We start from the raw sequence: 24,307 nt of genomic DNA on the forward strand, positions 1-24,307 counted from the left end.
CTATGCGCGTGCATGGCTCTGGGTAGAAGAAGGTTTAATATTCTAGGAAAAAGTTTTTTGAATAATTTGGCAGAAGTATCCAATTTAAAACTAACAAAGATTGTTAGATACATTAAAGCCACAGGTTGGTTCAATTAGGACAGTGTAGAGTGAGTAGGGTGCGTCTAGGTGCGTTAATTGGAAACCACAACCTGGGTGGGCCATATAGCGTTTGCTTTTTGAACGACCTATTTTTTTGAGAATGGTAACACAAATGACATATCAAATGTGTTCATAATTTATTTAAAGGTTTGACATTTACGAAATGGGACGCTATACGCTTGAACAAAATTGGGAAATATTGAAAACCTATTTCCAAAGTGGTGAGTCTTCTTCATCTTTTCTGATTTTCACATCGGTGGCTACGTCAATATGCAAAGTTGTTGGATTTTGGGCTCAGAAAATCCACACGTTACTGTAGAGAAGCAAATGCATCAACAATGAGTCACTGTTTGGTGCGGTTTTTGGTCTGGCGGCATCATCCGGCCATTTTTTCGAAAATAAGCGAGGAGGCGCGGTTACAGTAAATGGCGAGCGTTACCGTGACATGCTCAACGAGTTGTTTCAAAAAATTGAAGAAGATGACATGGACGACATTTGGTTTCAACAGGACGATGCAACTTGTCACACTGCCAAAGTTACACTCGAACATCTGGCTACCGTTTTTGAAAACTGAATAATCAACCGAAATTCCGATATCAATTGGCTGCCTCGGAGCAGTGATTTAAGCCCGTTGGACTATTTTTTGTGGGGACAAATGGGGACAAATGCTATGCGAACCATCCAGAGACGATTGATGCTTAAAACCACGAAATCGAAGTTGCCATTCATGAAATTGGAGCCCAAACAATCGAAAATGTGCTTAAAAATTGGTTTGATGGAATGGCCTACTGTAAAGCCAGTCGTGGCAGTCATTTGAACGATGTTACTTTTCATTCATGAATGACAATGTTCAATCTTCAAAATAAAAAAAAAAGTTTGAAAAAATATTGATTAGTTTTTTTTTTATAGCCGATTCAAAAAGGAAATTTTACATGGCCCACCCTATATTTACCTATTAATACTAATTGTACTGTTTTGTTGTTTACTTAATGCCTATTACCCTTAACATATAATATGTCTACTTATCCTACAAGAATCTATTATATTTATTGGCTTGGTAAATAAATAAATAAAAATTTTAAATCCAATAGATATCTCAGGTACAACAAATATACGTTTGCACTCCAACTTAAGGAAGAAATAGCGCGTTCTGTTGGTAAAGGAAAGATTCATATGTGTGCAAAAATACAGGTTGGCCAGATTGTAAATGTGCTGCAGTAGGCAGAAAAAGGCTCCACCACCGTGGTGCAACATATTGATTCGCTTAGTGCCGACATTTCAAAACGCGTAAATCTGCTTCAAACCATTAACATAACCAAAAGCGGAGAATACTCAATTTCCCTGATATAAAAGGTAATCATATTGGAGGTATTATACTTTTGCAATAGGGTTTTTTGACAGATCACGCGTGACTACTGTCAAACCACTGTCAAACTAAATACATAATTTTTTTTCAGTATTAATTGAAATTCATCACGGGAAGACTTACACATCAAAATGGTTTACAAATCGTACAATTGCATTACGAAAATCGACGCTGTGTGAAAAGTGCAAAGTAAAATTGTCCTATTTGGACTGAAGAGCAACCCGAAGCCATTTAAAAACATCCATTGAAAACCACCGTTTGGTGCGATCTATGAGCAGGAGGAATCATCGGTCCATATTCTTTCAAAGACGAGGCTAACGTCAATGTAAAAATGAATGTTAAACATGATAACATGAAAAACAACTTTTTGATGCCGGATATTGAAGCCCGTGATCTCCACAACAATGGATTTACTGCGTAATCGTTTCGGTGAGCAATTTATCTCTCGTCTCGGACCAGTGGATTGGCTACCAAGGGCTTTTGTGTATAGGGGTATGTAAAGTCTGAATACTTTGTAGATAAACCAGCTTCGATTGAGACATTGGATGCCAACATTACTAAAGTTATTCACGAGATACCGTCCGAAGTCATCTAGCGAGTCATTCAAAATTTGTGTTTACGGATGGCCGAATTACGACGCAGTTGAGGACTGCGCAATCAATTTGAACTTTCGCTTTTCGCTTCCGATACTTCTTAATTGATCACCCCTTAATAGATCAGCCACTGAAAACCGTAATCTCTTAACACGTATATAAAACAATTATACAAAAAAGCAATCAATCATATAATTGGTATAATAAACAACTGTAAGTTAAAAAATAAGCCAAAATGGAGGCGTACCAAACAAAAAACTTTTACGGCACTCGAAATGTAATTAATCAATTAAAAAGGCCATAAATTTAGTTTGGAAAATATTTTTATTCAATTCAAAGTAAAAAATGTGTGAAAATAATACAAAATTAAGAATCAATTTATTATTATTATTAGAAGGCCATTACGCACTGCGACCAGAGCTGATCTATTGTGAAAGGCCTATTTTGTAACTCTAGAGTTTTAGGCTTTTTAGAAATTTTAGCAAAGTTTTGGGTTTGTTGTTCCAAAGATTGCATGGAGATACTACGATACCACCAAGGTGGTGCAGTCTTTGTCTGCCCAACGCAGGACATTCACAAAGCACATGTTCTGAGCTTTCTATGTCCATTTCGCAAAAGCGGCAGACATTGGTCTCGGATAGACCAATATTATTTAGATGGTACCTCAGGCTGCAGTGACCTGTAAGGTATCCGGTTAAAAGACGCAAATCTACTCTGTTTAGTGAGAGAAGTTTGCCAGATATTCCTTTGTTGGGACTTAGGAATAGTTTGGCCTAACGCTGACCGGCACAGTTTAGCCAGTGTGCGGCAAGTTTTCTTTCTTCCCATTTCCTAAGGAATTCATTAATGTGGTCTTTTGTCAGTCCACAGAAAGGCTCAGGACCAGTAAGTTGCATATTTGCTCCTTGTTTTGCAAGGTCATCAGCCATTTCATTTCCCTCATGTCCTTCATGTCCCGTAATCCAGCATAGTGTTTCCTAACGTGTTTAGAAGGTTTAGGCAATCATTTACCAATTTAGAGGTGATAGTTGTTGATAGAAGGGCTTTTAGAGCCGCTTGGCTATCTGAAAGTATGTAGATGTGAGTACCTCTCATTTTCCTTTTAAGGCTTTCTCTCACACATATTTCAATGGCATGTATTTCTGCCTGGAATATTGTTGGGTAGGATCCCATCGGAATCGATTTTTTGAATTTGGGCCCATTGATTCCTGCCCCTGTTCTACCATTTTCCAATTTAGACCCATAAGTAAACCATAGCTGGGAGCCAGGTTTGAAAGTGATAGAGTTAGTTCTCCAGTCTGTTCGTTCATTGATTATAACTTGGAAGTTCCTGAAGAGTATTGGTTTGGGTGATAGTATATCATCCCTATGAAGAATGGGACTATGTAGGAAGTCTTCTAAGATCTTTAAATGTCCTTTCATATCCCCACTTTTAAGTTCAGATATACCTTTTATTCTTAAGGCACTCGAGCGAGTTTCCCTTTCAATAAGAATTGGAAGCGGTGGTATGTTCAGGAGCACACCCAATGCATCCGTGGGACATGTTTTCATAGCCCCTGTAATACCAACACATATCAGGCGATGCAGTTTGCTTAATTCGTTTGCTGCCTTTCTTTGCTTGACCTTGAGCCACCACGCTAAGGATGCATAAGTGACTATGGGTTTCACAACTGTGGTGAATGTCCAGAAGGTCATTCTAGGGTTTTGTCCCCATGTCTTACCAAAAAGCCTTGTACAGGCAAAGAATGCCCTTGTGGCTTTCGAAGTAACTCTCTCAATATGGGAATTCCACGTAAGCGTTTTGTCAAGACTGACGCCCAGATAGTTCGCTTCTGTCGAGAGTTCAAGTGTTGTTCCATTAAGGGTCGGACATTTGAGATTTATGTTCCTTCTCCCAGTAAACGGTACAAGTGTTGTTTTGGATGGGTTGATGGAGAGCCCTTTTTCCGTGCACCATTTGTTTATTATTGTAAGGGCTTGCTGCATGCGATCCGAAATGGTTTCCTCATGCCAGCCTAATACATAAACTACTAGGTCATCAGCGTAACCCTGAGTGTGAAATCCTAGGTTATTCAGTTTGTGGGGAAGTTCATCTATGACTAGAGTCCACAAAAGAAGAGAAAGTACGCCACCTTGAAGGCAACCTCTTGTGGCTTTAATAGATTTGATTGTTCCTCCTAGTTCGGTTCTGATCGTCCTAGATTTCAGCATGAATATTGTCCATATAGTGATGGGTTCAGGTACCTCCTTTAGAGATAGGGCATTATAGATTGCCTCATAGGAGGTGTTATCAAAAGCTCCTGATATGTCAATAAATGCACATAGAGCTATCTGTTTGGACTCAATAGCCTTTTCAATAACTGTTACCAGGCTGTGTATTGCAGTCTCAGTGGATTTTCCCTGTTGATAGGCAAATTGAAGTCGATGCAGTGGGAATTTAGCTAGATTGTTTTCCCTAATATACTTATCAACTATCTTTTCCATTGTTTTGAGGAAAAATGAGCTGAGACTAATTGGTCTGTATGATTTAGGCAATTGTTCGGGTTTTTCCCCTATCTTTGGGATAAATACGACCTTAACCTCAGCCCATTTTGTAGGCAAATATCCTAGCAGTAAGCTTGCTTTGTATAGTCTGGTCAAATTAGGGATAATATGGTGTGCACCCTGCTGTAAAAGACAGGGGAATATCCCATCAGGACCAGGAGATTTGTATGGGCTGAATGTTGATATCGCCCATTGTACCCGCTTTTCATGGAATAGCTTGTTTGCTAGTTTTAAGTTCTCAGCACCCGCAGATGTAGTAGTTTCTGCCGGTATAGAGATCTCGTCTAGCACAAGTGATCCAGGGAAGTGAGTGTCCAGCAGAAGTTGACTGGTTTCCTCTGGATTCCTTGTGTAGCTTCCGTCTGGCTTATTCAGGGTACTAATGCCGTTTGAGTGATCTTTTAGTAGGGCTTTTTGGATATGAATAGCATCCGGAAGACTACAGATCTTTTCACAGTGATTCCTCCAAGTAGCCCTTTTAGATTTCCTCAATTCTTTATTGTAGTTGGTTAGGGCTGTTGAGTAGGAGGACCAGTCCCCCATTGCTTTAGCTCTATTCCATAGGGTTCTTGTTTCTTTACGCAGGTTGGAAAGTGTACTATTCCACCAAGGAACATTTCTTTGTAGCTTTTTCACTTTTACTGGGCAACTTTCGTGAAACGCAGATATAATGTTTGAATGTAGTTCGTTCGATCCGAACTCAAGCTCAGATATAAGCTGAATGTGACGCCTAGAGCACTAAATAGAAGTGAAAGTAGTCCCAATTAGTTTTTCTGGGGTTTCTGTAAATTGTCATTTGTGGAATCTAATATGTCTGTGATCCGACATAGATGTTTCCTCTGACACATGCCAATTTGAGACTTCGGACAAAACATTATGGCTAGAGAGAGTGATGTCAAGGACTTCTCCTCTGATTGAATTAATGAATGTAGGTTCGTTGCCTCGATTTAGGATAGATATATTATATTATACCTAAGTAGAAATTCAAGAGGGTACTCACCTCTTGGATTAATGTTTGTGCTCCCCCACGCTGTGTGGTGCGCATTTGCATCACAGCAGAGGATCCACCGGAGACGTTTTTGCTGACAATATTCCACCAGGGCTATAACCTCCCTTGTTTGAGCAGTGACCTCATCTCCTGGAAGGTAGGCGGAGGCAAGTACTACCTCATGCTCACCTTTGCTCGTTGGCACTTTTACCCAAATCGCCACCAGGTCTTCTGTAATAAACTGTGATATTGGGATAAAGGTTAGTTGATTATTTATTATCAACGCCGCTCTGGGACGGTCTTTGTTAGCAGCATATATCAACTTACCGTTTACGCTCTGGAGTCCCAGAACGACTCCTTTACGTACCCATGGTTCTTGAAAGAAAGCTACATCCAAGAGTTCTTGGTTAAATCTCCTCGTAAGCACGTCCGAGGCTGCTTTTGCGTGATGGAGATTTATTTGAAGGCATCCGAGTTGCCTTCTGGTGTTGTAAGATTTTCGCTTTGGCCAGGTCATCTAGTGATCCTTCGTTTGGCAATGGTTGCCTTTTTCTTGCCTCGGTTGCTTTTCAGCAGGACTGCTTCCTCAGCGGACATCTGATCCCCTCTTCGGTCCTTGTTGTGGCTGTGCGCTTTTTTATAAGCCTGCAGCGGGGGTCGCATGCGAATACCCTCGGCCACGTTATGGCGCCATGTGCCGGATGTTGTTGGCTTTTCAGCCTCGTGTCTGGAGCAGCTGGCCTTATCAAAGTTCCCGCTTCCTCAGAGCTTTGTTTCGCCGAGGGTTCAGAATCCTTTTCGGTAACCTTGGACGGATCAATCGGGCCTTTAGATTTTGGTCGAAGTTGGGTTTTACCGAACCCGTAGTTCAGCCAGTTGTTGGATGTCTTTATGACTTCTGCGGAGATTGGGTCGATAGCAATGGTAATTTCTACCACAGTACCCTTGCGCACTCTGTTGAGCACCCGCCAGTCATTTGTGTTGAGGCCCTCGTTTTGGCCATCAAGGAGGCTAATAATATCCTCAGTTGAGGTGCTGTCCAATTCTGGAAAGTGGCCAACGAAGATTTGTGGGCGCGGTATATCCGCCTCCTGCACAATCTTCAGCTGTGCATCTTTCCACGCCTTCAGCTTAGGAACTACTTCCTTTAGCCAATTAGCCGTATCATCGCAGCCGCGTGATATAACTATATATCCTGGGCGAAAGGTGCAGCTATTAAATTTGGGCTTTGCAGCACCAGTCTGCTTTTTCCTTATGGCCTCCAGGATAGCATGTTGTATGGCCGTTAGTTTTTCCGTCGACCAATACTGTAGTTGGATAGTCAGGAGGAATTATTCCCAACTTCGTGCTACACGCCGCGTCTTTGTAAGACATTTTTGTTGAGTCTACCTTGACTTCTGGATTAGGCACTGCTGCCTTTGGTCCTTCCATTTCGGTAGTCTCTTCTGCCTTTTTTCCAACGCTAGAGCTCCCCTGTAAATTGGCACGCTTAGTGGAGCTTTGCTTTGGCGTGGTGCTGCTGGAGCGTTGTCGCTTCAGATCAGCTGGTTTTTGAGCCAACTCTCTTGCCTCGTCAATGCTGTAATCTTTTCTCAAGAAGTACTTTAGGCGCTTTCTGGCGGCACCGCACAGCCGCACCTTGTCTTCGTCCTTTCTTCCTGAGTCACGAGTGGGAGAAGGTCATAGTTTCTCCTCTTCCTCTGGTGATATGGTAGAGGCTTTGCCATCTGGGCCCAGGGCCATGTCGTCAACTTTCATATCCGTGATTTCGCTGACAGTTGGAGGGCATTGTTTGCCCTTAGCTGCCTGCGATGTTGTTGGTAGTTCGGCACTGTTTACCGAAAGGTCGTTATCGATATGGTTTATATTAGGCACTCCTGCCTTTTTTAATGAATTGTTTGACTCTGCCATGTGGTCCCACGAGTGAAGGGGAAGGGAAGGTCGAGCCATGACAGTGCCCCGGTGTCGCGGTAAGACTAATTACAACCAGAGGGCGCCCAATATCTGGAGGTCACCGTTATAAGACACACTTACGTAGTGCCATTTCTCCTATAGGCACGGTTCGAATTACACCTAGGATTACGGGTTTTTTCGAGTTATGCCTCTCTAGATCCGCCATTTTTGGTTAAAAGCAGGGGCACCTCGTGCAGGAGTGGCATTCTACCACAATGGTCGGTCTTTAGGCTACTGGCACAACTGCCACACGCCTCTGTGTGCATTCCCCCAAGAAGCAACGTACACTTCACCCCCAGGAATCAATTTACTTTTGCTCGAAATGACCACCTTTTGCTTTGACTATGGCCTTGAGACCGTCCACAAACGAATCCCAAGCTGCCGGAATGTGACTTGCAGGTATTTGGCCCACTCGCAGGCAATGGCTTTTTACAGCTCCTCCAGACTGGTGAATCTTTTAGTTCGGACCTTACTCTCCAAAATGACCAAAAAAAGTAGTCCATCGGATTCGTGTCTGGTGAATTTGAGATCCATTGTGAGGTTGTTATTAAGTTCGGAACGTTGTTTTTTAGTCATTCTTGGTTAAATCGAGCTTTGTGAGACGGTGCCGAGTTCTGTTGAGACGTCCATGGTCTGCCACCGAAGTGATTGTCTGCCTACGATTGCGGTTACAACGACCCAAACCATTACCTGTGGCGGGTGCTGCCTACTGGTGGCCAATCGATGGCTCAAATGAACGGTCGGTCAAATAAACCCTATCGTTTTGGGGGATTACGAATTGCTCAATTTCAAAAATTTTCTCGTCAGAAAACACAATGTTCGAAAATTTACCAGTTTCGGCCAAGCGAAGCAACTCCTTCGCTCTCTAAAGTCTGACTTGTTGCTGCTTTCGTGTGAGATCATGCGCCTTTTGGATTTTGTAAGGCTTGACTTTGAGATCATTTTTCAGTATACGGCGGATGCTGGATCAGATATTTTCTGTTCTTTCACCATTTGATTGGCACTTCGTCGGGAATTTCGCTCAAGTCGCTTCTTCACTTTTTGATTCATTTCACGTGTCGTTGCACTCCTTTGATGACCAACTCCATGACGTTTCGCAATGCTACCAGTAACCTTGTAACGAGTAATGGTGCGATAAACAAAAACTTTATTTATAGGTGATCGAGCTCATGAACAATCGCTCGTTATGATTTTCCAGCCAACTAAAGGGTGATTTTTTAGCTATTATCTTTTTAAGCAGTTGGTTTAAACAGCTGACGCACGTTTCGTGTTTTGTTTCACTGTCAAACATCTTCAGTTTGGTCTATAATTTAACCATGAATCGTCTTACAAACAAACAACGCTTGCAAATCATTGAATTTTATTATAAAAAGGCGTGTTCTGTTAAGAAAGTTTAAGATCCACTTTTTTATCGAAAAATTGTGTTCAGCGACGAAGCTCATTTTTGGATCAATGGGTACGTAAATAAGCAGAATTGTCGATTTTGGAGTGAAGATCAGCCAGAAGAATTGCAAGAGCTACCAATGTATCCCAGTTTGGTGTGGTTTATGGGCTGGAGGTATCATTGGACCGTACTTCTTCAAAGATGATGCGAATTGTAACGTAACTGTAAATGGTGAGCGCTACCGCGAAATGATATCCAACTTTTTTTTTGCCCAAAATGCAAGAGCTTGACTTGCATGACATGTGGTTTCAGCAAGACGGTGCCACATGCCACACAGCACGCGTAACAATGGACTTGTTGAGAGGCGAGTTCGGTGAACATTTTATTTCACGTTCGGGACCTGTAAATCTGTCAGTTGGCCACCCAGATCGTGCGATATAACGCGTTTAGATTATTTTTTGTGGGGCTATGTTAAAGCTCATGTCTATTCAGACAAGCCTGCTTCAACTAACGCATTGGAAGACAACATTAAAGCATTTATATGTGAGATACCGGCGAAAACATTGGAAAGAGTATGCCAAAATTGGACTAAGCGGATGTACCAATTAAGGTGCAGTCGCGGTCAACATTTGCATGAAATAATCTTCAAAACATTAAATTATATTGACTGTACTATCGATTTAAATAAAAATTTCCTGCATTTTTCTGAATTTTACGTGTGTTTTTTGAAAAACTTTCACATAGCTCTTAAAAAATCACCCTTTATAATGCAATCACACTATTGCGTTTGAAACCCATTACTGATTTTATTTTTTCACGTTTACTCTCGGCAAAATGCCTTTACTCTCCGCGCGCTTGTAAACAATACTCTTGACGGTAATTTAACAAACAAACATACAGCTAATACCCGTGCATTAGCTGCGCGAGCGGTCTGAAGTTGGTTCCACTTCGAGTTCCGAACCCCGTACACAAAAATAAGAAACAAATATGAAATAGCTATAAAAAAAGGAGAAATTACATGAAGAAATAGACTTATGAAAGTAAGATCCGAGAGAGAAATGAATATAGATTACAAAATAATAGGTATATAGATATACTGATAATAAGAAAATATAAAATAAATTTCATGAGTGTTTTATGTCAAGTATAAAGCTTATCCAAAACTCAATAGAAAATGTCGGATTAACCATTATCATAGAAAATAGGTGTTTCGTTTTGAAATTTCGTTAAATATGAGCCAAAGAATTATTTTCAGCGTGTAAAGTATATATCTGATTTTGATATAATAATATTAGTCCAAAAGACTATTAGATCACTGGGGTACACAAAGTCAGTTCTACATGACTGAGGATCATTAATACCTTACTATCCAAAGAAGAATTCCGAAAATTGTGATAACACCTATAGAAAAAAGGCAATTCATTGAAAAACCTTAGAAAAACTGCTTGAGAAAGTTGTCAAAGAACAGTTTGAGCAACACATGAAAAAATAGTCTACTCTCGAAATTCCAGTCTGGTTTCAGGGCTATATTAAAATCGTTTTAAGGGATTATGAAATAGTAATGTACGCAGATGAAACCCCAATATAAGCATAAAGGAAAAATCGAAAATTTGCAAAGCAAACTAATGTATGAAAAAAGTAAATCTATGGCTTAAAGGTAATAAATTAGAATTAACCGGGCAGAAAACAAACATGATGGAAATAAATATAAGCAGCCTAATTGAATTAAAAATATAATACATGATATTATTATTGACAAGGTGGACTAAATAAAGTATTTATTATACGTCTATACCCCGTGAGAAATTGCCTGATCTCCCATCGGGCGCGTCCCAGGTGGGAGACAGGGAAGCCCTGGCATCACACGAGTGGTTCTCCCAGATGGATTAGGTTCCAACACTCGTGTGATGACTCAAAGTTGGCATAGAATCAGGGTGCCAACCGCGAACCAAACTGGCTAGGGAGGAGTTCCGAATTAAAACCATCTTTGGTAATGGATAATGGCAGGATAATTACTCCAATCTACCGGCTTCTGCGGCACGGTCATCTAGTCTGGAGGCCCAACCATTACCAAATTCTCTAAGCTATATGAGCGATAGCGCATCCTCGAGGAGATGGTGGTTGCTATCGCAATCTCCTCTTCTTCGGCGCCTTGAAAAAAGTCCAACACAGTTGTCTACCCGGCGAAAATTTCATCAGTGGAGGATGATGAGCTGAACCTTCGCCTGAGTACATCCAAGGGTGTTGGCCAAGCCACCCCATAGCGAGAAGGCTGCTGGTTCACGATGCTGATGCGTCAGATTATTGCCTCCAGTCCTGAAGCCAACACGAAGGACTATGAGACAAAGGAAGGCACCATAAGGGTGACGTGCGCGTCTCTGGCCCATTTCGAGTGGATCAGGACCGTGGCCAAAACCGTTCCCCCCTGGGGACTCCTACTTTCGCTGTCCACAATGAAGAGAGCGCAACTCTCCGGATCTGTCCTGGATCCGGATCCTGACCTGTCTGCCGTGGATGTTCTGTCCTGCCTGCGTGCCCAGAATCTGGGCATAAGCTCGAGGCTTTGGCGAGTCCTTTCGCACACCAGGGGCAGCAACCGGGGAGGAAAGAAGGGGCTTTTCTTGTGGTGCGAGTAGATGAAGCCAATGCTGATGTCCTGGGATCTCGATACGGGAACCGTCTGATCTCTTCTTAGAGATTGTTAGTTTCTACGTCTTTCCCGAATGCTTGGCTTGGACGGTTCTTTTAGCTACTGTCCCTTGACGGTGACGCAGATTAACTTGTAACATTCCAAAGCCACTACCGAATCACTAAGTAGACGGATTGCCCAGCGGCACACATTACCCCACATAACAATACTGCAGGAGCCCAGGGTCTTTAGGGGCCGCCTCTTTGGCTTTGGCGCGTTTTAAGAGGCCACGTTATTATACGACAGGAATTCGTGTAGACCTAGGATCGGTCTTATAGTATCATCCAAGACCTGGTAGCGGCCGAGAAAGGTCACCAGTCTCGTGAGGTTCTGTGAGCGGCGCAATCTGTTCTTTGTTGCGATGCTAATGCCCAGCATACGATCTGGGGCAGCAGCAAATGCAATGAACGGGGCTTTCGGCTGCTCGAATTTATGGCTTCCTCTTGCCTGATCGTATACAACAAGGGCAGGCAGCTTACGTGTGTAACTGCTAGAAGGCAGGAAGTGATTTATCTCATCTTACCAACTCAAAACTTGTGTGGCCAGTTAAGAACTGGAGAGTCAATGCCGAAGATTCGTGCTCAGAATACAGGTATATTGAGTTTCAGTGTGGTGAGGAAGCACAAATGCCATTGCCCTCAAGAAACTAGAGAAAGCTGCCGGAAGCTAAGGCGGCATTTATGGGACTTTGACGTGACTCCACCAGGATATCGGACAAAATATGGCATTGAGGCGACTGTTGAGAAACTCAACATTGTCTTAACTCAATGTTTTGAGTCGGCCTATCCAATTCGACCTTTCCTTGACCGGACTCCAGTTCCTTGGTGGAATCGAGAGCTCCAGGCATTGAGGCATGAGTCGATAACACTTCTAAAACGGGCCTTCAAGAATAATCTTACTGAGGAGTGGGAGCGATACCGTAATGTTCAGAAAAACTACAAGAAGCTTATTCCGGAATCTGAAAGAGCTTCTTATAGAGAATTTTGTAGCGGTATTGGATCTCTGAGTGACAAATCGAAATAGGTTATGATTCTGAAAAGGGATCCAACTGCAAAGCTGGGGTCACCTAGGAAATCTGTTGGCTCCTTCACGAGGAGGCAAAATGAGACACTCAACTTACTGATGGAATCTCACTATCCAGGTATTCGGATAAACGTCGGCCGGCAGCAGCACTTATTGAAAGAGGATGCTACACCTTCTCAGCATGACTGGTACGTGGCCAAATCTGGGGCGAATGAGGCCGCCATTCGATTTGCCATCAAATCTTTTGGCGGCTACAATTCGCCCGAACTAGATGACATATATCTTGTCATGTTGAAGGAAAGCATAGAGTCCGTGACTGCAACCCTGAAGAAAATCCCCACTGCATGCCTGGCGCTGGCCTGTATACTACGCTCTTGGAGGATGGTGAGGGTCGCCTTCATCCCTAAGGTTGGAAGAGATGACTATACCAGCCCCAAAAGCTTTAGACCCATCAGTAGGAATTCTTTAATGCTGAAAAGTCACGAACGACTAGAGGAATTACGCATAAGAGAGAACCCCCTGAAGGTTCACCTTCTTTATTCATTTCAGCATGCCTATCAAAGTGGAAAATCCTGCGAGTCAGCACTGGTAAACCTGGTTGTTAGTATAGAGCTAGCCATCGATAGGAGGGACTACGCTCTGGGCATCTTTTTGGACAATGAAAGGGTGTTTGATAATACCACTTTTGATAGTATATGCAGCTCTGCTAGTAGGCATGGCGTAGGCTCGGTGCTAGTGAATTGAATTTATTCAATGCTGGCCCAAAGAATCGTCACGGTGCGTGCAACGGAAGATCTGCTGGTGTCATCCGGGGTTGATAGAGGCTGCCGCCAAGGTGATGTGCTGTCTACATTGCTCTGGTGCATGATGATCGATGCTCGACTCACCACCTTAAATGATGCGAGAGTCTACACGTAAGCATATGGGGACGACGTTTCCTGTTGGGTAAAAGGCCCTTCGCTTATGAACTTCTGCAGAAAACTCAGGATATGGGGAAAACTCATTAGGAGGAAGCTTGCTGGACTCGTTCTGCCTTAGCCACTATACAGCTATCCAAAAAAATCAAATATCTTGGAGTAATCTCCTTTGGAAATCACACGTTGAAACAAAGACATCCAGTCTTTCGTGGAAGTCAGGAGGACCTTATATAGACTACAACGCATTGTGGCCATCTGTTGCACCGGAGCTTATCCGACCACTCCAGGTCCGGTATTAGATGGTCTGGTGGGTCTACCACCACTTGATGTTTTCATCCAAGGAGAGGCCTTGAAGGTCATCTGTAGGCTGAAACACAATGGGAATTGGAACGGCCACTGCACAGCATTGAACAACAGAGTAGGCATGGACTTCGATCCAACGTCATTTGGTGTGCCCCTTGACTCCATGCCATCCAGAGTCGTGCTTGACAAGAGATACAGTGTGGTTCTGCCAGATGCTCAACTGTGGTCAGACTCTGAAAATGAGCCGGACGAACACTGTTTCGTATTTTTATAGATGGATCCAGGACCGAGCATGGTTCTGGATCTGGTGTCTACGTGGAATCCAGCGGTACAAATCTACACTCTGCTCTTGGAATGCTCGCATCTGTGCTTCAAGTGGAGCTGTATGCTGTTCAAGAAACGATGAACTTTGTTGTGGAAAACAGACAGAGAGGTAGATCGGTATGTGTCTACAGCGACAGCAAACCTGCGCTTATGGCCTTAGACGGCCCTCCAACCACTTCAAGGGTGGTTGAGTCCTGTAAATTCAGGCTGATCTATGTATGTCGGTAGACATAATATTCTGATACTAACATGGGTGAGTATCGTGGGTAACGAGATCTCTGACTTTTTAGCTGGATGGAGTCTGAGGCCAACGTCCGTGGCTCGGAGCCCATTCTCATGTCCAACCGATTGTCGCAGTTCCTCCTGTAATTAAGCAGAAGGGACTGTAGGCAGCTTGTTGGAGTGATGACGGGCCACTTTCTATGAGCGAAGCACATTGAAAAAGTCGGCATTGCAGTGCACTCTGCTCAGTATGTGGGGAAGAGGATGAGTCGGCAAACAATTTTCTGTGCGTCTGGCCGGCCTTCGCTCGAATCAGGTTTGAGGTATTTGGCATTGCGCCAATTATATATCAATATTAAAAAAAAATTTTCATTTTCATTCGAAGTGGTCACCATTTGCTTTTACACAAGCGTTCCAACGATTAGGCATTAGGCTATTGCAGTTGTTGTTGTTGTTGTTGTTGTTGAGGTGGTTGAACATTTCTTAGCTGAAATGCTCCTAATTAGTGACCAGCACCGTTTTAATACCACTATCTCGTGAAATGATGATGAAGTGTTTTTTTTTTTTTTTTTTTTTTTTTTTTTTTTTTTTTTTTTTTTTTTTTTTTTCAAGTCAGATCCATTTAGTGAGGTCCAAGAATAGGAGCAAATCCTTTATCTCGATGACTGAGATCTCCTTAATTTGCTGTAGGAAAGGCTTACCGAAGGATCGGAGTCGTGCCCTGGCTAGTCCCGGACATTCACATAAATAGTGGAACAGACTTTCCTTCACCCCTTCCGCTTGACAGCTTCTACAGATAGGATTGAAGGGTAGATTGAGTCTAGCTGCATGATCCCCTACTTTCCAATGTCCTGTAAGGGTTGCAGTAATCCGTGAAATGTTTGGCCGAGAGCATCCCAACAGGTCATTTGTCCTTTGGATTTTATATGACGGCCATGTGTTTTTTGTTGTGATACATGTAGGTATTTGCTTCCATCTTCTTTCGGCTAAAGCTTGATAGTGTGAAGCAATAGATGCTTTTAGTGTGTTCAGTGGGGTGGAAACTGCCACCGCCTCTGCTATGTCTAGTGTTGAGCCCTTTCTTACTAGCTCATCCGCTATCTCATTGCCTCGTATGTTCCTATGACCAGGAACCCATATCAGGGTAATTTCAAGCCAATGGCTGAGCAGTTTTAGCTCCTCTCTACACTGTAGGACCAGTTTGGATGAAATGTAGTTGGAGTCTAAGGCCTTAATAGCTGCTTGACTGTCTGAGAAGATAGCTACTCTTGCACCAACTACCTTGTAGAGTTCTAGGGATTTGCATGCTTCTCTGATCGCTAAAAGTTCTGCCTGGAACACGGTGGCATAATCAGGAAGACGAATTGATTGAGACAGGTTGAGTGGCTCCGAATAGAAGCCAGCTCCCACACCACAGTTCATCTTAGAACCATCGGTATAGATTTCGATTTCGTGTCTTCCAATCACCTCTCCTTTGCTCCACTCGGCTCTCGGTGGGAAGCGTACCGTAAAGCCTTTCTTGAAGTTTAGGTCGGGGACTGTGTAGTCTGATCCGTTTTTGAGCAGCGGGGGTCCCTGTAGGAGGATCTTGCTGTGACCGTACGGCCTTGTTGTCCAGCTTCCTATGTCTCTGAGTCTCACCGCGCTGCAAGTAGCTATTGTTTTAATGTGTAAATCTAATGGCAATAGATGTGTTAGTACATTGAGCGCTTCAGTAGGACTGGTGCTAAGCGCTCCTGTAGTTAGGATACACGCTGTTCTTTGTATCTTGTTCAGCTTAGTTTTGTTGTATTTCCTTTCTGTTGCAGGCCACCAAACTAGTGCCGCATATGTTAGTATTGGCCTTACAATGGCTGTGTAGGACCAGTTGGATAATTTTGGTTGGAGACCCCATTTTTTCCCCAACATTCTCTTACATGTGTAAAGTGCTATGTTCGCTTTCTTTACCCTGTACTCTACGTTGGACTTCCAGCTGAGTTTGGGGTCCAGGATAACCCCTAGGTATTTGGCCTGTTTGGTTAGCGTGAGGCTGACGCCGTTTAGTTTTGGGAGATTAAAGTTTGGCACCTTGGTTTTCTTGGTGAATAGCATCAGTTCAGTTTTTCTCGGGTTTACGCTTAAACCACAGTCCGTGGCCCAATTGCTGAGTAATACCAGAGCTCCTTCCATAATCTCACTGATTGTGGTTGGAAACATTCCTGAAACCATAAGCACTATGTCGTCCGCGTACGCCACCACTTTAATTCCCTTTTGGTTAAATTTGGTGAGGATGTTGTTGGCGACTAGTAACCACAGTAGAGGGGATAAGACTCCTCCCTGAGGGGTTCCCCTGTTGACAGAGCGTTTTATCGTGCTGCTGCCTACCTCACCGATGATTATTCTAGTTTTGAGCATGTTCTCTATCCATTCGTTGAGACCTGTGTCTATGCCTAACATGTTAAGAGCCTCAATTATGGATCTTGTGGTGACATTGTTGAAGGCCCCCTCTATGTCGAGAAAAGCGACTAGTGAGTATTGCTTGTATTCTATGCTCCTCTCAATCGCACTTACAACCTCGTGAAGAGCTGTCTCTGTGGATTTTCCTTTGAGATAGGCATGTTGAGATGGTGAAATCGTTGAGTCTGTAATCTTTTCCCTGAGATATACATCCAACAGTCGCTCGAGAGTTTTGAGGATGAAGGAGGATAGGCTGATGGGTCTGAAATCCTTCGCTGTATCATGACCGCGTCTACCAGCTTTAGGGATAAATATCACTTTTACCCTCCTCCAGCTCTTTGGTATGTGCCCTAGCATAAGGCTTTTCCTGAAAAAGACCTCCAGCCAAGGAATCGTCGTTTCTCGAGTGTTCCACAGCATGGCTGGGAATATCCCATCTGGACCGGCTGCCTTATATGGTTCAAAGTTTTTTATCGCCCATAGTATTCTATCATGGGACACGATGTGGTTGATTATAATGGGTGATAGTTTGGATGTTTGAACACTGTCAGTATTGTTCTCAATATATTCTGTGTTGCCTGGGAAATGTGTATTTACCAGATGTTCTAGTGTGTCAGCTGATGATTTTGTCCACTCTCCGTTGTCTTTCTTCAAGAAGGAAGGGCAGGAGTGTTCCTTGGATAGAAGCTTGCCTAGTCTGGCCGTATCTTTGGTCGATTCTATGGAACTACAAAAATCTCTCCAAGCCTCTGTCCGAGCCTCTTTGATTGCTTTCTTGTATTCCCTAAGGCAGTCTTTGTAGGGTTTGAAGTATTTGTGTTTGTAGCAGATATTGAAGATTTCTCTTGTCATTTTCCTGAGTTTACTTAGATCTTCATTCCACCAGGTAGGATAGGTTGTTTTGCCATATGTGGCGGGACATGAGGCTTCAAGTCCTTTCGTCAGGGAAGTTTCGAAAGCTCTTACTTTCTCATCTAGGTCTTCCCTTGACGTTATGGTTCTATTTAAGTTTTGAAGTTTAGACTGGGTCACTCTACGGAATGTATGCCAGTTTGTTCTTCTGGGATTTCTATATGGGAGGGGTTTCTCAAGCTTAAGATTAATATCGAAGAGGATCCAGTTATGGTCTGAAAAGGATCTCTTGTCGGATACCCTCCAATTTGTGACTATTTGGGAATTATTATTTGTGCATAGGGTAATGTCTAAGACTTCTTCCCAGCCTGGAAAATTTGCCGAGCTCGGAAAAGTGAAGGTTGGGGTGGTCCCTACATTACATATGTCTAGGTTGGTGTTTAATAGGAATTCGAAAAGTGACTCACCTCTTTCATTCGTCTCTGAACTGCCCCAAAGCTCGTTTCTTGCGTTTGCGTCGCAGCCCATCAGTAGTTTGTCCGTGCTGTTCAATGTTGACAGGAAACGAGCCACTTCATCTGGCGGCGCCGGTTTCTCATGTGGCATATACACCGATGCCAGGTATATCGCCGATTTCTGTAGCTCCACTTTCACCACCGTAAAATCGGGAGTACTAAAATTAGAACACAGAAAAGCTTTTAAGTGTTTTTTAGTGATTATGCATGACCGTGGCTTACCGTCTGCTTTGTTGTAGAATATGTTGATGCTCTTGTTGTCTTGGAATCCCTTAATCTCGTTGTCTCTGACCCAGGGCTCCTGTATGAAACCGATGTCGATGTCCCCTTCCCTGAGGAAGACATCCAAGTTCTCTGTAGCACATTTCGAGTGCTGCAGATTCACCTGTATGGCTCTAGGCATCGGATTTATTGTTGTCTTCAGCTAGATCGAGCTTTTCTAGTCTTTCTAGCTGTATATTGTTGTCTGCCTCATCTGGGTCTTCCTCATTTTCATTGCTGTCTGCTTTGAAAATTTTTAGTTTGGCCTTTCTTAGACCAAACCGCATTTTGTTGTCGTGCTGTTTTAGTATTGGCAGGCACTCATCGTTAATCTGCAGAACGAATGACATGCTGCTCTTTTGCGGTTTTTCTGCCTTCACGATTGCCCAGTCGTCCATCGGCACCGCAGGGTTGTGTGACTTCAGGTACTTCAGCACTTCTGCACCGCTCAAGTCCATCACCGGCAGCCAAATGCGAGCGCGAGGAGGGCAGGGGATGTCCTTGGCCGGAATAAGCTTAAGTTTTAAGCCTTCCAGTGTGCTGCTGATCTCAGCAACACACCTTTCTAGGACAACCCTTGACCAGTCGTCGTCGCACTTGATAACCCTACAGCCGCGAAGTACTCCTGCAGAATCGAAGGAAGGGAGAGTTCCGCCCTGAGCTCCAACCACATGCTTGTCTAACACGAGCTTGGACAGTTTGGCCTCCACTTGCCCCCACTTCTGCAGGACCACTTTGCCGCTGTTTGTGGTCTCGTCGATCAGTGCATATAGGAGGTTATCCTTAACCACCTCACTGAACGGTCGTTGCTTTGTTTCTTCGATGCTGCTGGACACCTTAGGTCTCTTCGGTGCCTGGTCGATCACGTCCTGTGACCTGTTCCTTTTCATCGCATCGCCTTTTTTTTTGTTGTCCTCCTTGGGTTTGTTGGATAAGAAGTCTTCGTACTCCTTAACCACCTGCTGGTATTTCAGTTTGTCGGCCGCGTCGCGCTCGTCAGTCGCTCCAGCGAGTTCATTTTTGGCAATCTTGCTTAGAATGAACCTCGCCTTCGTGTAGCGAGACTTCATGAGGGCACCCTCGGATTTGTGTTTTCTAGCAACCTGACTCTCTCTCTGAGTGCCGTCCGCCGCCTTTTTCGAGGTTTGTGGTAGAACTTTTTGTTGTTGTTGTTGCTTGTTTAGTAGGGGTGTGCTATGGCTGGTACTTCCCTTACTCTTTGCTGACTCAGCCGTTTCTTGACTAGAGGCCAGCAGGGTATCCTCCTCGGAGGATGGTATTGTGTCGCAGCGCGGCACAAATTTTTTGTTTTGTTCGTTTTTTTGTGTGTTCATATCATCTGTTTCTTACGGTTGCTTCGCCTGACTACGTCAAGCTCCACAACCCACGAGTATTTAGGGGAAGTAATGGGGTCACCCGCGGCAGCGCCCCTTACCGCGGTAAGGCCACAGTTACTCTCGAAGGCGGCCAGGTATTCGAGAGGGAAACTCCGTTCGCGATGCACATGTTTTAATTCCCTGCACCATTCAGTCCTCGGCACGATTCCAAGTACACCTTGACTTGGGAATGTGTTGGTACGGTACTCTCCGTATAGGTGGTTGGACGAGCATCGCACACGCAGTATCGTGTAAGGGTGTTCGACCAATCCCCATACAGAGCTTCCCTCTTAGTTCATGATAGGTTAAATTCCTAAAAGGAGTTTAGCCTTCATTTAAGCCCCATCCCCGCGGCAAGGAGACCAACTACGATGAGGAGGCTATTGCAGTACGCACAGTTTCCATAGATATTTACGTCGTTGATTGTTTGAGACACTCCAAATTTCTGTGAAGTCTTCGATAGGCAATATTCTCTAATTCTGGCCACAAACTATAGTCGAATGGAGTCAGATCTGGTCTTCCAGGTGGCAAATATTCCGCGGCTATGAATTCAGGAATATTGTTTTTTAGCCAATGCTGGGTGGTTTTTGACTTATGGGCTTGAGCGGAATCTTGCTGGAAGATCCAGCGCTCTCCAGTGAAGAGAGTACTGCTTAACAGCTTCACTATGTCTGCTAAGACATCCTTCTGGTACACTTTCTTCCCGGTCTTAACTCCTTTTTCTAAGAAATGAAAAGATGTGACGCGTTTATGTATTGACAGAGGGGTGTATCCCCATCTTAAAACTGAAAACCGTTATAGTTTTTAAGTAATTTATTGATAAAGTTCTGTAGTTTAGCGAAAGCGTTGGTGATGGCAGTTACCTGGAATAAGAACAAAGTTCGGATGCAGACATGTTCAGTTTGTAAATCTGTAATATTTATTGCTTTAGTTTAGAATTGAGAAAAATTTTCCAAAATATAAACATATAAAATTAAATTCTACAGGAGCGTCGACTAGAAGGGTTTTTATAAATGTGTAGAATTTTCGTTTAGAACTTTTGTTCGTCTGGGCGGCCTTCGGCCGCGCTTCAAAAAAAGTCCTCATCAGTCCAACTCCGGCTACATTTTCGTTCATATTTTTATTTTTATTTTTATTTGCAGGCATCCGGCAACACTAACTGTTGCCAATTGTAATTAATTCTTATTCGCGTTTAAAATTGGAAAGTGATGATATGGGTAAATGCATTTGCATTTAGTTTTCATCAAAATATTTCGAATACAAGTATAAAAATAAGTAAAAACAGGTGTATATTTTGTGAATTTAAGTGAAGTTTAGAAAAATACATATGTATATATAATATTATAATGTGCTAAACTATACCGAAGTTCCCGAGGGCACTTTGAAAGCAAATAATTACCAAACAATCAGGTCAGTCCATAGGTTCGTGCGTATTTTACCCATAATTGCATTTTTGTACGATTTTTGCATACAAAAAATTATTCGCGAAATATAACGGAACTTTTAATAATTTCTTTGATATATTGTGCATTCAGCAAGTGATTTTAATCGCGGAGAAGCACGTGTTGTTAAAAAATGGAATCTTTGAACGCGTATAAGAGGCATATTTTGTATTTTTTTATAAAAGTGGTAAAAATGCAACAACTGCTGCTGCAGAAATAAACACGGTTCACGGAGAGGATATCGTGAGTGTAAGGACTACGCAAAAGTGGTTTCCAAAATTTCGAAGTGGTAATTGTATCTCCGACGCCTTGCTCGAACTCGTGGAAGCTGAGCCAAATTTGACAGTCGATATGATAGCTCAGAGGTTAAATTCATGGAATGGAACAGTCCAGAGGCACCTGGTTCAGTTGGGAAAGGTTTCAAAGCTGGGAAAATGGCTTCCGCATAGACTTTCCGTCGCCAACCTTCAGCAGAGAGTGAATGTATGTTCTCAGCTGCTGCAACGGCTTGAAAATGAAAGTTTTTTAACCGTATCGTTACTGGTGATGAAAAATGGGTCCTTTACAATAATCCTGTTCACAAACGCCAATGGTTAGATAAAGATGAAACACCAGAACCGACCCCTAGAGAGGGCCTTCGCCCCAAGAAGATTCTCCTGCCTATTTGCTGGGATATGGCCGGTATTGTTTATTATTCCCATCAGCTATCAAACCTGAAGGAGGCACTTAAAAAAAATCGACCGTCTTTAGTGAATAGACACAAAGTTTTGTTTCACCACGACAACGCAAGACCGCATACTGCAAGGCAAACATTAGGCAAGCTGAACGAGCTCGGATGGGAGCTAATGCCGCATCCACCATACTCTCCGGATATTACACCTTGTGATTATAACCTTTTCCGTGGACTTCAATCCCATATGAGTAACAAGAACTACTCTTCAAAAGAAGCTATAAAAAGGGATATCGAAGCGTATTTTGGCTCCAAGGACAAACAATTTTTTGAGCAGGGAATGAAAATATCTTATTGATTAATAAATGCTTTAAACATCTTTTTTTTAATTTTAAAACCACCATTAAAAAACGCACGAACTTATGGACAGACCTGATATTATTTTCGGAATAATTGGGAGTTATAAAGGTTGTTCCTGAAGCACTCCCTAACATCTTCACCAAGTTTCTTTCCATAAGACATTATGTTTTGCCTAAAATTGCCCATGTTGCATTATAGCAAATTCCAGCCTTAAAAACTTCTACAACAGTGAACATTTTCTCACATTTTCTCAGTGAACGTCTCCCAGATATGGAAGGCAGGAGAATCGGTCTCCCGCGAACCACACAGGTCGAAGACGTAAACTTCGTTAAAAAAAACTCCCTCAACCCAAGGTGTAACGCGACCCGTGCCTATTGGGTGGGTTTGGCAGCCGGGTGATAAAATTAGGCTGTCTCCTAACGGAGCCCTCCTGATATCAGACCGCCTCAGGTTGTAACGGTGGCCTTACCATGATATGGGGCGCTGCCATGGCGGACCGTTTATTTCCCCTCCATCCTCATTGGTCACCGCACATGGCGACATGGGCAGCTCTTTGGAAGGGCAGGTGACCGTAAGAAACAGACAAATGAACAAACAACAAAAAAACAAAAAATCGGATAACGCTACCAAACGGACAGACAAACAGACGGACAAACGGACTGACACAAAGACAAAACGAACCGACAGTCGGACAGACAAGCGGACGGACCCAATGACAAAACGGGCAGACAAACGAACGGACACAATCGAGCTGAGGAAGTTGGGAACTCCCTCAGAGGACGAGCTCTTGGCTTCTAGTCAAGAGACAGTTGATGACAAAGCTGTGGGCCACAGCACGCCATCAACTATAAATCAACCGATCACATCCGCTGATGCCAAGGGGCAAAAGCGTCAATACCCAAAAAAAGACCCGTCTAGATATAAGCTTTACCAACGGTCTCTAGCTATTCTCGGCAGAATAAGCAAAAATGAGGCCGAAGGTAAAACTCATCCCAAAGATGCGGCCGATAAGGCAAGGTGCCAAAAGGTGGTCGATGAGTACCTGGCGTTCCAGGCCACCCAGAAGGCAGAAGCCGTAAAACGCAATCGTTCGCAGGACGAGGGCTGTAAAACTGCGAAAAAGCTCAAGACGTCTCACACTGCTCTGACGCCCAAACCAGCCAAACGCGCGTTTAACGAGGTGGCACGGGATCACCTGCAAACGGCGTTGGTGGACGAGTTAACGAACCGCGGTAAACCTGCGTTAGAAAGGTGGTCCGAAATCGAGGCACGGCTGTCTCGCATTGTCGTTGATCACGTCATGGCAAGCCCGGAGGGTCAAGTGCCAGGTTATGATTCAATGGAGGTGGTATGTGGATACAGGGTGATCAAATGCGACGATCAGTTCTCTGTTGATTTCCTTCAAAACGCTATTAGCAAAATCCAGAGCGACTGGGAAGATTTGAGGCTCAAACTAATCCCAGCCAGTGAGATCCCAAGACGACCAAGGGCTCGTATCTGGATACCGAACATGGAGTTCGAAGCTAAGCAGTTAATACCATACCTGCAAGCATACAACCGCACTGTTCCAATGGATGACTGGAGTATCATCAAAGCGGAGGCTCCGCAAAAGAACAGTGTGTCCTTCCTTCTCCAAATCTCGGAGGAGAGTATTGAGCCACTGGGAAAAGTGGACAACAAACTTCGGTTTGGCGTGAGGAAAGCGCATCTGAAGTTATTCCGTTCTGCAAATCCGGAGGATGAGCAGGACGAGGTTGACTACGCTAATGAGTTGCTCATGGGCATGCAACTGGAAGAAGCCGAGTCCACCCAAAACTATGGCGCTAATGAGCAGCATACGGGCATGCAGCTTGACGCCCCTAAAAACGACCAGTAAGTATGGGTCTCAAGGTTGTCCAGATCAATCTGCAGCACTCCAGGACTGCAACGGACAACCTAGCCGTTCTCC

At 43.6% G+C, this 24,307-nt stretch overlaps 1 protein-coding gene across 1 annotated transcript; it reads right to left on the reverse strand.

The window, feature by feature from the left end:
- Positions 1-18,645: 18,645 nt before the first annotated feature.
- Positions 18,646-19,845, reverse strand: LOC129250441 (uncharacterized). The gene has a single exon (XM_054890061.1). It carries the CDS (start codon positions 19,843-19,845, stop codon positions 18,646-18,648), a length of 1,200 nt encoding a protein of 399 aa, XP_054746036.1.
- Between the last annotated feature and the right edge of the window lie 4,462 nt (positions 19,846-24,307).

Source organism: Anastrepha obliqua, chromosome 6, assembly GCF_027943255.1.
Source record: "Anastrepha obliqua isolate idAnaObli1 chromosome 6, idAnaObli1_1.0, whole genome shotgun sequence".
Taxonomy (NCBI): Eukaryota; Metazoa; Arthropoda; class Insecta; order Diptera; family Tephritidae; genus Anastrepha; species Anastrepha obliqua.